Raw genomic sequence first — 19,716 nt, 5'->3', positions numbered from 1 at the left:
CCGATGATCTCCTACTTTGTTTGCTTTTAGGCGATCCCTGAAAACCCTCCCTTTCAGAGAAGCCTTTTTTTCCCCCGCCTGACAAGTGTACTTTTTATTTTCTCCATCAGCTCATCCCCCACAGTTATTACCTTTTATATTACTTGACCCTCCCTCCTAGATTGTAAGCTCTAATGAGCAGGATTCCTCCTGCATTGAATCGTATTGTAACTGTACTGTCTGCCCTCATGTTGTAAAGCGCTGCGCAAACTGTTAGTGCTACAGTGCCTTGAAAAAGTATTCATACCCCTTGACATTTTCCACATTTTGTAATGGTTCAACCAAAAACATAAATGTATTTTATTGGGATTTTATGTGATAGACCAACACAAAGTGGCACATAATTGTGAAGTGGAAGGAAAATGATAAATGTTTTTCAACATTTCTAACAAATAAATATCTAAAAAGTGTGGCGTGTAGTTGTATTCAGCCCCCTTTACTCTGATATCCCTAACTAAAATCCAGTGGAACCAATTGCCTTCAGAAGTCATGTAATTAGTAAATAGAGTCCATCTGTGTGTAATTTAATCTTAGTATAAATACAGCTGTTCTGTGAAGCCCTCAGAGGTTTGTTAGAGAACCTTAGATCACGAAGGCCTAGGAACACACCAGACAGGACAGAAATAAAGTTGTGGAGAAGTTTAAAGCAGGGTTAGGTTATAAAAAAAATATCCCAAGCTTTGAACATCTCACAGAGCACTGTTCAATCCATCATCCGAAAAATGGAAAGAGTATGGCAAAACCGTAAACCTACCAAGACATGGTCGTCCACCTAAACTGACAGGCCGGGCAAGGAGAGCATTAATCAGAGAAGCAACCAAGAGGCCCATGGTAACTCTGGAGGAGCTGCAGAGATCCACAGCTAAGGTTGATCCACGGGACAACAATTAGTCGTGCACTCCACAAATCTGCCCATTATGTAAGAGTGACAAGAAGAAAGCCATTGTTGAAAGAAAGCCATAAGAAGTTCCATTTGTAGTTTGTGAGAAGCCATGTGGGGCACACAGCAAACATGTGGAAGAAGATGCTCTGGTCAGATGAGACTAAAATTGAACTTTTTGGCCTAAAAGCAAAACGCTATATGTGGCAGAAAACTAACACTGCACATCACCCTGAACACACCATCCCCACTGTGAAACATGGTGGTGGCAGCATCATGTTATGGGGATGCCTTTCTTCAGCAGGGACAGGGAAGCTGGTCAGAGTTGATAGAAAGATGGATGGAGCTAAATACAGGGCTGAATACAAATACACGCCACACTTTTCCCATATTTATTTGTAAAAAATGTCTAAAACCATTTATTGTTTTCCTTCTACTTCACAATTATGTGCCACTTTCTGTTGGTCTATCGCATAAGATCCAAATAAAATACATTTTTGAATGTAACATAACAAAATGTGGAAAATTTCAATGGGGTATAAATACAGGCATACCCCACTTTTAAGTGCACAATGGGACCAGAGCATGTATGTAAAACGAAAATGTACTTAACCACTTACCGCATAGTAACGTACCGGTACGTCGGTACACTTTGCGGGTTTATACCGGGATGATGCCTCTAGTTAGAGGCATCATCCCGGTACCGTGGTTTGAAGCCGACAGTCGGCTTTCCGTCGATACCGATCGATGCGGCTCGGGAGCCGCTCGATCGTTACCTGGGGGGGCGGGAGGGGACGTCCCCCCCCCTCCCGCCGCCTTCCGTGGCTTTGCCCGGGGCTCCCGTCCCACCGGGAGCCCCGAGCACCCAGCCGGCACGTCCGCCGGCTGGATAGAGTCCCGATGAATGCCGGAAACGGCATCGATCGGGTCTCCGATGATGTAACCCGGAGGCGGCGTCCATGACGTCACTTCCGGGTTACTGTGCTGCAAAAGGCGGCAAATTTAAAAAACGGCTGTATGCAAAAATGCCATTTTCGGTGTTTTGCATACAGGGAAGTGTAGTGGAGGGGTTTGGGGTCTTTTAGACCCTCGATCCCTCCATAAAGTGTACCTGTCACACATATTGGTGTCACAAGGGATGTTTACATTGCTTGTGACAGCAATAAAAGTGATCAGATTTTTTTTTTAAAAAAAAACCTGTAATAAAGTTTAAAAAAAATAAAAAATAAATAGGAAAAAAAAAAAAAAAAATTTCGCCGCCCCCGTCACCATTAGCTCGCGCACAAAAAAAAACGTATATGCAAGTCGAGCCACGAATGAAATCGCTGTTCAAACCCCACATGTGAGGTATCGCCGCGATCGCCAGAGCGTGCGCAATAATTAAAAAAAAAGAGCTACACTCTACCTCTAAACTGGTAACCGTTAAATAAATTTAAAGCATCGCAGATTGAGATCTCTATTGACCGTAGTTTGTCGCCATCCCACGGGGGGGGCGCAATTTTAAACCGTAACATGTTGGGTATCTATTTACTCGGCGTGACATCATCTTTCACAATATACAAAAAAAATGGGCTAACTTTACTGTTTAGTATTTTTTAAATGCAGTGAAATGTGATTTTTCAATTTTTTTCCAAAAAAATGGCGTTTTAAAGACCGCTGCGCAAATACCGCTTGACAAAAAGTTTTGCAATGACCGACATTTTATTCTCCAGAGTCTTTGCTAAAAAAATATACATAATGTTTGGGGGTTCTAAGTAGTTTTCTAGGAAAAAATACTGGTTTTAACTTGTAAACAAAAAGTGTCCGAAATAGGGCTGGGGCTTAAGTGGTTAAAGTGAAGCAATACCTTTTTTCATTTCTCAATGCATGTAAATACACTAGCTCCATAGGAAATCTTCGTTAGCTTGACATGGCATTGCTCCCAAACCATAAGTGACAGGGACACCAAGCTTGGGGAGCATGTTAAGGGGATCCAGGACTATAACATGGTAGATTACCTAGGCAAGCTGGCCGGCCACAAATAGGATATGTTGTAGTCCTGGGTCCCCTCTCGGTGCTTCCTAAGTTTGGTATCCCTGTCACTTATGGTTTGGGAGCAGTGCCATGTCAAGCTGACCAAGATTTCCCATAGACGCCAATGTTAAAAACCAGGAGTAGTGCCATGCCAAGCTGACCAGGCTGTGTCTGTACTCGCGAGTGTATGTAAAGTGAGTGTACTTAAAACGGGGTATGCTTGTACTTTTTCAAGGCACTGAATATAAATCCTGTTTAATAATAATCATAATGATCATAAAGATACATTTTCACTTTTTTCAACATGTCTTCAGCTACCAAGGTAAAACTAAATAAATTCCAGAGAGGACATTAATGACTCGTCTTTTTATGCAGAATTTACTTACCAAAGACGATCAGCTGCATCTCAGAGGACCCATTTCCAATGACGTTCTGAGCTTCGCATCGATATTCTCCATGGTCGGTCCTGGAGATACTACTAAAAGTCACCGAAGGCTCCTGGGAAAACTGCTGGCCATCCTTGTACCATATGTATTCAGTGACTTCTGGGTTACTACTGTTCACATGACAGGTCAAGTTTACAGAATCTCCCAGTTTAATATTATTCCCTGAAAGATTGGGGAGGATGCTCACTCTGGGAGAATCTTAAAAAGAAGAAAAGGAAAATGGTTATAAATGCATTGCAATCTGAGAACACTTGGCATTAGATAGAGAACCATTCTGAGGATACCGTTGATTTTCTGTTGACCGGTCATTGACAGAAGATCATCTATAGATCTTTTGAATGATAGGTCTTTTGAAGATGAATGTTGCTAAGAAAAAAAAGCAGTCTGTTGAGCTTGTAAGCAGGGGTTAGTACCTCTTTTAGGGAACCTCCCTTGGGTGGATGTGGTGGGAGAGACTAGCTTAGTCACTTATAATTTAGAGCCTGGGGCAGATGGTTATGGGAAAAGGCTACCCCTAGTATACTGCTATGTAAGCTTGCAGCCTCAGGATGTAATCCACCTATCATCAACTTGTGTCAATGTGGGAGCATAAAGATAGATTAGCAGAGACCTGGTCTATTCTTAGCACAGCTCTGCAAGTTTCTTCCTTCCTCTGCCTATGTGGGGGGGGGGGGTGTCTTTCCTCCAATCAGCTGTCACACAGAGTATGCCAAGACTCTGCACCTAGTGCTGGAACAGGAAGAAAAAGTTCTAACACAATGTTTACTTTCTAAACAGTGTAGAAAGCTGAAGACACCAGATATACAAATACAACTTATGTAGGGAGATTTGTTTCATCTCTGTGTATTATCTGAGGCTGTTCACTTCACTGGGTATATGTGAAGGTTTACATTCATTTTAAACCCAAAAGTGCGTTTTATCACTGTTACTTTTCTTATCTACTGCTTTTTTTTTTATTAAAAAAAAAAAAAAAAAATGCCGGGAGTTGGATTAAAAATAAATTGATGTGATCTCCTTGATTACAGATTTGTTTATTTGCCTCTTCTCCTTCCGGGTCACAGTTTGAACCCATTTGGGGTGTCCTAGAAGGAATTATGGTCTTTGCTTCCCATATTCTCATCTCATGCTGTAAACCCATTGCTTCACCAGTTATCTTATGTTTCATGCCTTGTGACCTTTTTGGTCTTACTTCCTTTTACTTCTTGCTTTAAGCATTTATTTACTTGGACTCTGTTTTATATATCCATGTTATGTACATTGAATGCACATGTTATTAATAATAAAATACTTTGAACGAGAAAAATGTAGTGCTGTATAACACTTTTTGTAGTTAAAAGTGATGAATTTAGGTTGGGTCCAAACTGCATCCACATCCAGAAAATAGCTGTCATTGCCCGGCCAATAAACTGCGGACGGGAGATTGCCCACACCTGCAGCTGCACATACCATATATAAAGGGTTAAGGAAGCTCATTAAATCATTGACCTCAAATTGGCATGTGGCAATATTTGGTCCAAGACATTGATGTAGTATGCTCATGTAGCACCCTCCAAGGTAGGTGCTAAAGAGTGCATAGTTTTTGGGTTTCCCTGCTTAACAGGGGACTGTCAGACAAATTTCAGTACTCTCTGCCTAACAGGGAGCAATGATCCATTGATAGGGTCTGCTCAGTGTGATCTGATGCTGTTCAAGTTGTCTGGTCCAATAGGATGGGGCATATTGGACAGTGGGAGGAAACCTGACAAATGGAAGCATGGGTATAGATACAGCCCTGGACATTGGCAGAGGAAGGGGTCTCAAAACATGCTGGGTAACTCTATTTATACCAAGAGAGTGCACGGGGTCTTTGGCTGGAGAGCAGGGTCCCGGAGGAAGGAGGGTCGCTGCCTCTCCTCCATATAGGCTGCCATGCGGCCTCAGGTAGTCGACCTGAGGGCCAAAGTAGCAGAAGCTGCAACCCAGATGTCCTGCAGAGCTGACTAGGAGGGAGATCAGAGGCGGCTCTTTAATTAGTCGCCTAAGGCCTCATGCTCACAGGGGCCTCGCGGCCGCCTAATTTGCCTAGTTAAAGAGCCACCTCTGATGCTGGCAGCAGGGATTTCCCTGCAATCAGCACAGTCCCGAGTCCCGGCCGGTCTGTAAGCGGTACAATCCGCTACGATTCGGGGCTGCGATCAAGAGCAGCTCACCGGGGAATGGGAGCTCACTGACACCTCCAGATCACAGCCAGATACTAGAGCCGCTGCGCTGACACTTCCCCCTCCCCCACAGTCCACAGACGGGGAGGAGAGAGAGCTGCTTCTGCTCCTCCTCCTCCCGCCCTCTCCTCCTGTGCTTGCCCCGCCCACACTCCCGACAATGTTCTGCCTCAGAGAAGATGATGTGTGGGCGGGAAGATTGAACACCAGCAAACAGAAGAGGAAAGATGGCGCCTGATCCATCCATCCATTCATCTACCCATCCATCCCTTCTCTCTTCTGCCTCCCAGTGAGTACTGTGATGTAAGGGGCACCATTCCTTTCTTTCTTTCTTTCTCCCTCCCTCCCCTCTTTCTTTCTTTTTTCCTTTCTCCCTGCCCCTTTCTTTCTTTCTTTCTTTCTTTCTTTCTTTCTTTCTTTCTTTCTTTCTTTCTTTCTTTCTTTCTTTCTTTCTTTCTTTCTTTCTTTCTTTCTTTCTTTCTTTCTTTCTTTCTTTCTCCCTCCCTCCCTCCCTCCCCCCCCTTCTTTCCCTCATGCGAGCACAAATCTTTCTCCTTCTTTTATTACTATACAGACCAGGATCCCCCAATTTCACTCCAGTTCTCCTCTACCCATCCCTCATCATCTACCCACTCCCCCCTTTTTTCCCCCTCCTCCTTCTCCCCTACCCCATGGTTCCCAGTCCCATTCCTCTCCTATTCATCCCATGTGATTTCCACAGTACACATCCCTCCCACACAAGCAGCAGTAATAAGATGCTCGGCCTCGGGGGTTCTTTCTTAACCGCTGCAAAGGGGGTGAGTGGGGCCTCATGTCTAAATTTTGCATAAGGCCTCAAAAAGCCTAGAGCCGCCTCTGAGGGAGATGCACCTAGAAAGATCTGTTCCTGGATACTGTGAGTACAGACCTGTTCTGTGAGGGCCATCCCTTCAAGCTAGTAAAGGCAGTGGACAAGTGCCACCTAAAGGGGGTACTGGTTACTGTCCTGAAGAATCAGAGTTCATTGAATTTTCTGCCAGAGCAAGCAAAGGACTATTTCTTCCATACAAATGCTGTATGGTTCAGCAGAGGGTCTTCTCTTCAGTTCAACCAAGCGAGGCTAAGTTAGAGTTGTACCCCTCTGTGCATAGTTCAAGTTGGAGTATCCCACTAATCCCTTCTCCTATCCAAGTTCTACCAATAAATACAAAAAAACAAATCCTCTAGACTGGTCATTGGATAAAAAGTGGATGAGGGTGGACCTGGTCGTATGAAAATACCCAGGCATCTGGCTGCAGGATAATCAGAGGGAGGCCCAGGAAAAACTATACTCGGGGGCAGCTCTACACTCATGTGCCCTTTTTGGATCATTAGGTGAATGTTGCCATTAGGTCAGCGATGTCATGAGCATTCCCACCGCTTTGTGTGCATCAGCTGCGAGGCAGGGAATCTTCTGCTTGCAATTCACTGACCTAGCAATGGCAGCTAGCTTGAACTTATGTTTGGGCCAAACCTAATCCTGAACCCAAGCTTGTCACTAGTAGTTAAATAGTACACCTTATATGCAGATCCATTTATCAGACCAAACAGAGTAGGAACTGCAGAGGAGCAATTAGGTTCCAAAAGAGGGACAGTTCTTCCAAATGAGTTACAGTTATGTGTGTGGAATGGTGAGGAATGGTGACTATACCATTCTGGGGGAGTGGGCTATCAGGAGAAACTGTCACTCTGCCCTGAAGGGGCAGGACAGGTGACAATGTTTCTTTGAGTTCCTATCTCCTGACCAAAGAAACATGGTTTGAGCCAATCCAGAACTATGTCGGCAGTAATTTGTAGAAGGGGAATAAACATGAGCACTCCATTATATTACAAAGTAAAACCAACAGTCAATATAGGTGAGAAGATACCATGGTGATCAGGGCTGCTGTTAGAAATCGCGGGGCCCCGTACAGACTACCTGGCAGGGCCCCCCCAAAGAAAATATTAAAGATATATTTAGCTAAAATTACAACAAAATCACTATTATCAGACACAAATATAACATAACTCGCATAATTCCGGCTAAATCTAAAAAAAAAACTACGTTAAATAAAAAAGATGAGATGAGAAAAATATACAGGCTGGGCAGTTGGTCAGAGGGACAGAGAGAGAGAAACAAAGTTACAATTTACAAATAAACTCCTGAGCAGAGATAAGTGCTGGGAGGGGGGGGCCCACACAAGGGAGGGGGATTAGTGAGGGACGACTGTCTCTTTCTCAACAGATAAAAGCTGATAGCAGGGAGAGGGACAGATCAGATTCAGGTGCTGGAGGAAGATTTCTGTATTTGTTGTCCATCACTAATCCCTCTCTCTGTGTGGGCCCCCCTGTGAGCTCGGGCCCCCTACAAAAGGGCTGGTGGTCCCCCCCTATCAGCGGCCCTGGTGATCTGTACCACGCTACAGTGAATGTAGGTGATAAGACCAGAAGAATTTAAACATACAGCAAATGACGACCCTATGTTGTATGCTAGCACCATGTCAATCATTCTGTACTCTAAATAATACAACACTGTACTGTCTTATTGCAGACAATCCCCCTGGGGTGCAAATAATACAACACTGTACTGTCTTATTGCAGACACTGATCCCATTTTGCCTCCCCCTGCAGCACTGCCAGCTTCTCCTCTTCTTTCACACTCCAGCTGCACCCCAGGGGGATTGGTTCTTGCACATGTGTCCCACTTCCATCTGCTGCCTGCCCCCCCCTGTGTGCCCCTTTCCCTAATAGGGCTCCCAGCTTCCCTCCTCTTCTCTTCCACTGGCAGCAGCTGCGGGCACACAATGGGATGTTTCAGGATGCAGAGCGGGGGAAGGGACTGGTAAATATGTAATTTACTGGCCCCTTCCTTTCCCAAATGAACACAGTGAGCGATCTGTACCAATCACTCTTGTGTCCATTCATACAACTGGTGCATGTGTTTACTATGCTTCAGTTTGTGAATGAGCAGGAAGCTTCAGAGTATGTCCTATTCATACATCTGTGCAACTGATAAATCTATGTCCTCGGTCACTTTTGGCCCGGGGGCCCTGTTAGGTAGGCTGTATGGGGCTCCGTGATTTCTAACAGCAGCCCTAGTCACCAGCATGCAATCTTCAAAAAAGGGTTCGACCCTTTATTTGATGATTACATCACAGCTAAAACAGTGAGATTTCAGGGCCATCCAAGACCCCTTTCATCAGAAAACATTGGTGCACTGGTGACCTATGTTCTTTTATTTCACTAATCCAGAGGTTTTGTACTTACGTCTGACATCAAGGGTAACCTCCTTTACTGCAGTTTGATTTCCGACAGACACTGCACAGAGAATTTTCTTATTATGTTCCATCCAAGTGAAGCTGGTTGTCAGGTTCTGCGTCATGAAAACAGCAGTTGTATCCAGATGCAAATCATCAGATAACAATGATCTATCTGGTGTGTAGTCCCTCCAGTTTAGTGTCACTGAGCCATCTGGACAATAGTATGGTGTTGAGCACTCAAAAGTCACTGAAGTTTCCTCATCAATAAGTGGTGGGACCACCACTTCTGGTAGGAGGAGTTGATCTGTGGAGAGAAAAACATATCTATATATATATATATATATATATATATATATATACAGTGCCTTGCGAAAGTATTCGGCCCCCTTGAACTTTGCAACCTTTTGCCACATTTCTGGCTTCAAACATAAAGATATAAAACTGTAATTTTTTGTGAAGTATCAACAACAAGTGGGACACAATCATGAAGTGGAACGAAATTTATTGGATATTTCAAATTTTTTTAACAAATAAAAAACTGAAAAGACTGCTCAATGAGACCATACGCCGCACACTGCATCAAATTGCTCTGCATGGCTGTCGTCCCAGAAGGAAGCCTCTTCTAAAGATGATGCAAAAGAAAGCCCACAAACAGTTTGCTGAAGACAAGCAGACTAAGGACATGGAATACTGGAACCATGTCCTGTGGTCTGATGAGACCAAGATAAACTTATTTGGCTCAGATGGTGTCAAGCGTGTGTGGCGGCAACCAGGTGAGGAGTACAAAGCCAAGTGTGTCTTCCCTACAGTCAAGCATAGTGGTGGGAGTGTCATGGTCTCTAACATCCACAAGCTCTGTGATGTCATCATGGAAGAGTGGAAGAGGACTCCAGTGACAACCTGTGAAGCTCTGGTGAACTCCATGCCCAAGAGGGTTAAGGCAGTGCTGGGAAATAATGGTGGCCCCACAAAATATTGACACTTTGGGCCCAATTTTGACATTTTCACTTAGGGGTGTACTCACTTTTGTTGCCAGCAGTTTAGACATCAATGGCTGTGTGTTGAGTTATTTTGAGGGGTACAGAAAATTTACACTGTTATACAAGCTGTACACTCACTACTTTACATTGTAGCAAAGTGTCATTTCTTCAGTGTTGTCACATGAAAAGATATAATAAAATATTTACAAAAATGTGAGGGGTGTACTCACTTTTGTTAGATACTGTTTATATATATATATATATATATATATATACAGTATATATATATATATATATATATATATATATATATATATATATATATATATATATATATATATATATATATATTCTGTTTATAAATATAAAATACCATCTCGGTGACAAAAGAGGAAATGGGACAAAATCATTATAAAAGGTCCGGAAGTCCGATTTTTTTTAGATGTGTCTCCATTGGAAATGTTCCCTCACTTCCTTATCTAATGACAATAGCTCTATTTTCCTTTCCATTCTTTTCCAGTAATAAATGTCACAAGGACAGGAAATTAGGGTAAATCTCCCTTAAAGACACAGGCAAAAGTAAAGGTGAACTGAGCCCCTTGTTTTAACGTGAACTGTTAGACAGGACAATTTGGTTTGTTGCAGGCTGGCTGGTAAGTGAGCTAGGAATTTTTTTTGTTCTTTTTTTAAATAGTAGAAAAAGCCTGAATGGCACACAAGGTCCCTTCTGATCTTACCAACCTACCCTAGTCACCAGAAGGGAGAAACAACCACTATACAGAAGATAGTGCTTATGTGCTTATAGATCAGGAGATGAAGGGGAATTCTCTACCCCGAAATGCATTCCCATGACCACTTCGGGATGAGAACACGTGTTGGAGCAATTCATGCCTAGCCATCATAGATCCTTATTCGGGTCACTGTCCTGATCCTCTAACTGGGGTCTGCGGGTGGTCAGTAACTGGAGGTCTGACTTTTGCATGGCCACCGGTTGGGAATTATCTTCATTTGGAAACAAGGGAAGTCTGGTTTGTGTGGACTTGCCAGTCTCTGATGTAACTGCGGAGAGGAGTTGGACATTACATACTTGTTGGTGTAGGACGGTAAGAGTTTTAGCTGTATGGTATTGAGTTGGTACTGAGTTGTGTGAAGGGGAATTCTGGAAGTTAAAGGATTTTATCAGTCTGAGAGCAAAATTGGCCTCGGCTGCTAGCAAGCCCTGGAGATGTGGACAATTGCATGTCAAACGCTAGGGGAAGGTATTTTAGTTCTGGAAATGTGAGCAGTCGCAAACCAAATGCTAGGGTAAGGTATCTGTAAGTCCTGGAGATGTGGGCAGTTGCATGTCAAACCCTGGGGGAAGATATTTGTTTGTTCTGGAGATGTGGCAGTTGCATACTGAACCCCAGAGAAAGGTACTTGTAAGTCCAAAGGAGGTGCAAGCTCTTGATATGAGCAGCCACACAGTGTCAGACATAGGAGCAGGGCTTTTTTTGCAGCGGGAACGCGGGGGAACGCAGTTCCGGCACCTCCAGAACTAAATGTATGTAATGGCAAGGGGTGCTGGGGTGTGCTGGAGGGTCTATTGATGCTGGCTAATAGGTAATCTATCGTTGCTGAAGGAGATCTATTTTTGCAGAGGATGGAGATCTATTGTTGCTGGGGAGGTCTTTTGTTGCTCATGGGGGATTTATTGTTGCTGGGGTGGGTCTTTTGTTGCTGGAAGGGACTTTTTGTTGAGGGAGGGGTCTTTGTTGCTGGCTGCTGGAGGGTCTATGGATGCTGGCTATTGGGGAATCTATTGTTGCTGGTGGGGATCTATTTGTGCAGAGGAACTATTGTTGCTGAGGAAGTCTGTTGTTGCTGGTGGGGTATCTATTATTGCTGGGGTGGGTCTTATGTTGCAGGGGGTCAATCATTGCTGGGAGGGATCTACTGTTAAGGGAAGGGTCTAATGTTGCTGGCTGCTGGAGGGTCTATTGATGATGGCTGATGAGAGTCCATTGTTGCAGGGGTGGATCTATTGTCGCTGGGGTGTCCATTGTTGCTAGATCTATTATATATGCCTTTCTTGTTATCATTAATTCTCTAAAAGGGTTGGTACTAGGAGGTGGGTAAGAGGTAGAACTAAGGAACGGTGCTCATAGGTGGGTAGGGGGCAGAGTCAAGGGGTGACTCAGAAGGGAGGAGTTCCTGCACCTATTATCTGAGAAAAAAAGCCCTGCATAGGAGGAAGCATGTAGTACACGTGGCCTTGCAAAAGGTTAATAGGAGTTTGTCAAACAGCAGCTATGTTTTTGAAGGCTTCAAAAAAACCTACAATTATATAAATATGGAGCCATTGCTGATCTCTCTCAATAAAAGGTGTCCTGGCAAAATATGCTGACTTAATAGATTCAGAACCTTCTGAGATCCTGGCTTGGAATAAGTATGCAGAATAAACAAGTGACTGAGTTATAGGAGAAGAGCTCAGCAATGACACCGTCCGTGTATTCTCCCATAAAAGGTTTTTTGATGTGTGCCATCTTATTGTACCCTATTATGAAGTGTTCCTTTAATTCATTAAAAGTAGAAGACGATGCCCTGCTTAAACTTACCAGTCACTTCAAGTCTGACTCCTGTCTTGTCTGTCCATTTATCCGCATCTACGATCTCAAATCTGAATTGGTAGGTTCCCAGATCATTTTTCTGGATGTTTTTCATGAGGACGGTGCAGTTTTTCATTGAAGAGTCTCCCAAGAATTCCACCCGTTCAACAAACTCGGTGGCGGGTGGATCTCTCGGATGGTAGACTATCTTTCGACTGCTATCAGCATCTTTGTACCAGATCTTATCAATGCCTTTCTCAGAACTGACACTGCCAGGGAAGTCAAAAGTGCATGGGATGTAGACACATGAACCTGGGACGCTATTCATTTTCGCAGGGCAATTCACATGCCATTCAGAATAAATCCCTGAAAGCAGATAGAAGACAGAAAATCACAGCTGAGGCTTCATGCACACCAAATATTCAGCTTATCTTTGAAGGGGAATTTGGCCTTTTATATTTTATATTTTGATATAATGTGTTGTGTAGTGAGGACTCTACTTGTTTCTATAGGACTAGTGGTATTACAGTTATTATAGAATGTATAGAGCAGTGGTCTCCAAGCTGCATCCTGGGATAAGATATGACCCATTGATTGCTTTTATCCAGCCCTTTGGGCATTATTTCATCCACTGATACCAGCAATGTGGCATAATTCCCCCCACTGACACCAATGAGGTGGGTACAATTCCTCCCAATGACTCAAACAATTGGGCCCAATGACTTTAAATGATGGAGCACAATTCCTCCCAATGACACCAACAATTGGGCCCAATGACTTTAAATGATGGAGCACAATTCCTCCCAATGACACCAACGATGCAGCCCAATTACATTAACGATGGGGCACAATTCCTCCCACTTACACCAATAAAGGTGTGCAATTGCTCTCACTTAAATAAACAATGGGGCATTATTTTTCCCACTGACGTCGGGATCTTTTCTACTCCCACTGGCTACAGTCCGGCCCTCCTATGGTCTGAAGGACAGTAAACTTGCCCTTTGTTCAGAAAGTTTGGAGACCCCTGGTCTAGAGGAAACATGCAATCTAGGGTAAGGGCAGGGGGCTGGAATGTTCTTCATTAAAAGGAAAAGTAGAAACAGCAAGGATTCTCTAGGTGGTGCTGGATTAACTAATGTGTAGGAAAGTGATATCTGCTGACAGCGTATGTTTTCAGCTAATATTCCTTGCTGTCAGTTCGGGACAACCCCCTCTACCCCAGGACATGTGTTCCGGATCAGTGATTCAGAAAGCATATATTCCACTATAATAACATGGCAACCAAGTATTTTTAGAAAGGGATCAGCTTCGATTTCCTTTAGGGTCAAAATGTTTGTTTTTTTTTCATTTGGGTAAAGTATGGAACAGTTTAACCACTTGCCGACCGCCGCCCGACTATATACGGCGGCGGTCAGCCCCTCCCAGGCAAAGTGACGTACCGGTGCGTCACTAGCCTGGGAGCCAATAGAGGGTGAGCGCGTGCCGCCGGGGGCGCGCTCCCGCCCCCGCTCGTTCACTAGGAAGCCCGTGCGTGTGACCGGCAGACCCGATGTCCGCCAGTCACTCGCGATCGTCGGGTGGAGAGGGAGAAAAGCAGGCGGCTAATGTAAACAAAGCCGCCTGTCATTCTTCCCTGTGTAAAGCACAGATCATACGGTCCTGCTATGTAGGACCGTTGATCTGTGCTTTTACACACAGAGCCACATCCAATGACAGTTAGAATCACGCCCCTAGGGACAAACTTAACCCCTCCCTCTCCAATAAAGTTAACCCCTTCCCTCCCAGTGTCATTTTTACAGTAACAGTGCATATGTATAGCACTGGTTACTGCAGTAATGTCACTGGTATGTCTATGTTTCTATGTTTCTATGGCACCCCCAAAAGTGTCAAAAATGTCAGTCAAGGGCCCGATCTGTGCGCCACAATGCCGCAGTCCCGCAAAAAAAAACGCAGATCGCCGCCATTACTCGTTAAAAAAAACAATAAAAATGACATAAATCTTTCTCTTAGTTAGTAAACGCAATAACTTTTGCGCAAACCAATCAAAATACGCGTTTTGCAATTTTTTTTACCAAACATATGTAGCAGAAAACAAATTAGCCTAAAATGTTAAAAAATTTGGATTTTTACATTTTTTTGGGGGAATTTCATATAAAAAAAATGTGAAAAATATTGTTATTTTTGCAAAATTGTCGCACTTTTTTGTTTATAGCGCATGATCAAAAAATCGCACAGGTGATCAAATACCACCAAAAGAAAGCTCTGTTTGTGGGAAAAAACGAACGTCAATTTCGTTTAGGTACAGCATCGCACGACCGCGCAATTGTCCGTTAAAGTCACGCAGTGCCGAATCGCAAAATAGGCCCTGGTCAGGAAGGGGGTAAAATCTTCCGGGGCTTAAGTGGTTAAAGAAAACCTTCACATTTTTTAGCTAATTTAAATAATTTTCCTTCCCCCCCTCACAATCAGAAATTATTTATTTTTCCACTTCCCGGTTTCTAGCCTAGGCAAGGATAACGTCCCCTTTCCTGAAACCTCCTTGAAGTACTCATGTCACCCATCCTAGGAGGCCTTTGGGGCAACGCCCAACAAGCTGAACATGCGTTGCACAATCTCAGGCACACTGCAAATGCAGCGGTGCATCATCAGGGGGCCATGTGCAAGAACCCAGAAGAGACACACTGCCCCCTGATGACATCATAATAGAAGATGGTGGAATGGAATCCAATGTGCAGCAGCAGAGGGGCAGGTTTCCCCAGACAATTCTAGATTTGCTGGGCATGTCAATATGCTTTTTAGGGACAAGCAGTGGTACAGATAAGAAGGGGAGAAAAAAAAAACATAAAGGGGATATGAAGTTCCTCTTCACGTCCCCGAAAATAGTTTTTGCTGTCTCCCACTAGAGGGATTCTCTTTAGTTTCCCTTCTTTAGTCAACAAGAATTAAAGGGAATCTATCTAAAGTAAACTTAAAGAGGATCGTAATTCTCCATTTTATGATTTTTTTAAAAACTCCTTTTCCCTTTAAAGCCCAACCCTGGGCAAAAAGTTTGCCCGCACTTCATGGGTCAACTGCTTATGTTTGTCTAGTGCAGTGATGGCGAACCTTGGCACCCCAGATGTTTTGGAACTACATTTCCTATGATGCTCAACTACACTGAAGAGTGCATGTGCATCATTGAAAATGTAGTTCCAAAACATCTGGGGTGCCAAGGTTCACCATCACTGGTCTAGGGTATTGGAGAAAAGAGATATACCTACCTAATCCTCTGATCCCCCCGCACAAGACCGGTCCCTGTGGGTCCTGCCCCCCCCTCCGCAGTCTAGTTGTCTTGTGTGGTGGAATATTCCTGATATCATCAAGCCCATAGACCTGCTCTGGACATAAGGACATCAGGAACAGTTCACTGCGGGATCACGGGGCAGCTTCCTTTTCGGGTGGAGCAGAGGATTGGGTGAGTATACAGCTTTCTCCTCTCCCCTGTAAAAAACAAGCAGTTGACAGCCCCACTGCATGGGAAAACTTTTTTTTTTTGCCCAGAGTTGAAGTTTAAGGAAATCTCTTAAAACTAGGGAAATGCCCTCTTAGACAGCTTTTATCAGAACAAAAATGGAAGATTTTCCCTGTAGTCCTGTTCTAGTGAAAACTCAAACTTTAAGATTTCCTCTTACTGTCAGTCCCAGTGGGAGAGGTCTCAAAGACAAAAAAAGAGTGAATCCATGTGGGCCTCCTGCACATTGGATGTTCAGCCCGGGTACATGAGACCCTGGGGTTTGGGTGCAGGTGGAGGGCACAGGTGCACTGTCAAGAACAGTTGCCAGAAGCCTATCAAACTCTATGAGAGGCTGGCAGCTGCTGCTGCTGGACGGAGCTGGATGGTGCATCAAGCAGTGCTTACATTTAAGGCAGTATGCGCCCAGGGAAGAACGCACAGATTGCAAACCGCTAGCTTTCCTGGGCGTATACTGCCCTAAACAGAAGCACTGCTTAGTGCACTGCCCAGCCCCATCCAGGCACAGCAGGTGTCAGACCCTCATAGTGTGTTTGTGTTAGGCCAAACCTCTGCAGAAACACCAACATGCTGAGTCCAGGAATAGTTGGAGACGGAAAAAAACACTCAGATGAGCGGTTACATGTGAACAGCCATAGGGGTTGATTTACTAAAGACATATAGACTGCAGACATCCCAAGTCTCCAATGACTTGCCGGAGTCTCCCGCCTTTGGCCGGCAGCTCACGGACACCGTGCAATCTTCCGGCTGTTGCAGGAGACTTAGGATGTCTGCAGTCAGTGACAGAGCTGTTGCTTCCTGTATAGTTCCGGCTCTGTACCAGGCGGAGTGATATGAAATTAAATGCACTCCATCTGTCACAGGAGCCATACAGGAAGCAGCGGCTCTGCTCTCTACTGCAGCCGCTGCTTCCTCCAGCAGTACCTGACGTCATGACCAACAGTACCCGCATGACCAGCATTACCCGCCAGCAGTAACCACCAGCATTACCAGCCAGCAGTAAACTCCAGAAGTACCCACCAGCATTACCAGCCAGCAGTAAACTCCAGAAGTACCCACCAGCATTACCAGCCAGCAGTAACCGCCAGAAGTACCCACCAGCATTACCAGACAGCAGTAACCGCCAGAAGTACCCACCAGCATTACCCACCAACACTAACCGCCAGCAGTAACCGCCAGCATTACCAGACAGCAGTACCCACCAGCACTACCCACCAGCAGTACCCACCAGCATTACCCGCCAACACTACCCACCAGCATTACCCCCCAGCACTACCTGCCAGCAGTAACCGCCAGCAGTAACCTCCAGCAGTCTGCAAAATAAGTAGAAAGGTATGTGCATCAGCGTGTGTAAATTGTTGCAGAATGGTTTTTAATAACTAGTTGTGTTTTGTCATAATATGTCATGTCCTTGCTCATACATGTATGAATGAGGACATGACATTTTATGGCTGCCTAAGTCATATGTGCTCGGGGTGCAACTATCCCCCAGCACATAACTGTAAATATCCAAGCATGTGCAGTGTTTCTGACTCCTACCACCACCACCACTTCAAATCACTGAAGTGGTCATGGTGGTTAGAGTGTTCCTTTAATATCTCTCAGAAAAAGTAAACCTCTGTATACGAATTCCATTTTATTTGATCATCCTCTAGTTGTGTTAAATTAGCGCGGGGAGGTGAGGCGCGGCAGCGCGGGAAGGGCGCAGGGAGGGGGGGGGGGGGGGGGATTGTGGCGGCGCGGAGTGCCACCTCCCTGAAATGAGTTTGCCACCTCCCTGAAATGAGTTTTTGCAGGTTGGGATGCCTGAGACTGTGAGCTTTGCAAAGTGCAATTGCTCCAGAGCTTAGTAGATGAGCAGAAGCTCTGTTGACTTTCATCATCCAATCATGTGCAAGAAAAAATCCTGTTTTTTTTTTCCTGTCCTTGCATGTAATTTGGTATTTTTTTGCGAAGTTAAGCTTTACCTCATTTACTAAGCTCTGGAGCAACTGCAATTTGCAAAGTGCACAGTCTATATGCCTTTAATATATCAACCCCTATGGCTGTTCGCATGTAACCGCTCATCTGAGTGTTTTTTCCGTGTGAATAGAGCCTCCAACTAAGAACAGCGTTTTTGCTTGCATATGATTGGATGATGGAAGTCAGCAGAGCTTTTACTCATTTACTAACCTCTTGAGCAACTGCACTTTGCAGAGGGCACAGTCTATTTGCCTTTAGTAAATCAATTCCAGTGTGTGTGGGCAAGGTTTTACTGATTCTTGCCACTAGATGTCCTCTATCTATATAAAAATGTTCTGCCTTTCATTTCTTTTTTAAACTGAATGGGTTGTTTTACAAGGTGAGGATTTACAATCACTTTAAGGATGAGCAGTTGAGGGGCAGTAAAAGTGCGTCCCAACTGCATGTTTTTACCAACTGTAAATGAGGCCTTCGTTTTTTTCTTTTTTCTAACCATTCATAAACTTCTGGAAAGCTGGCAACCCTGACATGTAATTCCATTTCATAACAGATTTTATAACACATAGTTGAGCAAAACACACAGCTCTCCTCCATCAGACAGGTAAATCATCTTAGGGGGAATTGGGAATTAGGGGGTTCTAATGGTACAGATTAATAAAAAACTAATTTTTAATGTAACATAGAAAAAAAAATGAGAAAACAGGTGTCCACGTGGATCCGCTGTCATTTGTGTGGACTTTAATGGCACAACATGAGACATATATCAATTATATATATTTGCATAAAATGAAATTTATTGAATATTGCTTAAAAACATATCTCAATAAAAAGAAGAGACTGGCCCCATTAGGGAGCTCAGCTCATACATGGGAGATCAACATCTCCTAGCAATCTATGTCATGTACCTCATACATATATAAGAATTGGATTGATACATATCAAAAATATGCAGATCTAGAGTTCTCGTCTGTTCACTGGTCAACGTGTTTCGCACAAAGCTTCTTCAGGACCGAGAAGATGTACAGACAATTTTCTCTTGAACTAAAAAGATTTTGATGTAGAAATCCTACAGAATGACCTGGACAAAATAACAGAGTTGACAACTACATAGCAAATGAGGTTTATTGTGGAGAAGTGTAAGGTATTGCACTTGGGGATTAAAAACATAAACGCAAAATATGCTTGGGGGGGGGGGGGCTCTGGGGGAATCAAGAAAGGAGAAAGATCTGGGAGTCTTAGTAGGAGATAGATTAAGCAATAGCATGCAATGTCAAGCGGCAGCTGCCAAAGCCGGCAGAATATTAGCATGCATAAGGAGGGGGATGTATTCCAGAGATAGAACTATAATCCTTCCACTTTATAAAACTCTGGTCGGACCCCATCTGGAATATTCTGTCCAGTTCTGGTAGCCAGTCCTCAGAAGGGATGTGTTGGAGCTGGAAAGAGTCCAAAGAAGGGCATCTAAACTAATTAGGGGATTGGAGGACCTAAATTATGGGGAGCGACTACAACTGCTCAATTTATTTTCCCAAGAGAAGAGACACCTGAGAGGGGACATGATAGCAATTTACAAATATCTAAATGGTGATTTCAGTATAGAAACAAAAACTATTCAGTCGCAAGGAGTGTAAGAGGACACGAGGCCATACAATGCGATTAGAGGAGAAACGTTTTAACCTCAGGCTACGCAGGGGGTTTTTTACAGTAAGGGCAATAAGATTGTGGAACTCTCTTCCACAAATGATGGTAACTGCAGGGAGTATGGCTACTTTTAAAAGACTCTTGGACGTACATCTCAGGGATCAAAACATTCAGGGGTATGGGAAATTAATACGTCCACAC

The 19,716-nt window shown here is 44.0% G+C and overlaps 1 protein-coding gene across 2 annotated transcripts in view; it reads right to left on the bottom strand.

The window, feature by feature from the left end:
- The window catches only part of SIGLEC1 (sialic acid binding Ig like lectin 1), a 121,046-nt gene that overhangs the window by 77,171 nt on the left and 24,159 nt on the right, over positions 1–19,716 (bottom strand). Inside the window, exons 3-5 of one of the 2 annotated variants that reach the window (XM_082243800.1) lie at positions 12,411–12,767; positions 8,841–9,137; positions 3,319–3,576 (exon numbers count right to left, since the gene is read on the bottom strand). In XM_082243800.1, the coding sequence (XP_082099926.1) occupies positions 3,319–3,576; positions 8,841–9,137; positions 12,411–12,767 (912 nt within the window). Of the gene's footprint in view, positions 1–3,318; positions 3,577–8,840; positions 9,138–12,410; positions 12,768–19,716 lie in introns of those variants that run through there. The other variant, XM_082243801.1, reaches the window with a different exon arrangement.

The sequence above is a fragment of the Pelophylax lessonae genome (assembly GCF_965119305.1).
Source record: "Pelophylax lessonae genome assembly, chromosome: 1".
NCBI classification, from domain to species: Eukaryota; Metazoa; Chordata; class Amphibia; order Anura; family Ranidae; genus Pelophylax; species Pelophylax lessonae.
The sequence above is the reverse complement of the archived record's forward strand: the minus strand, read 5'-3'. Positions and strand labels throughout refer to the sequence as shown.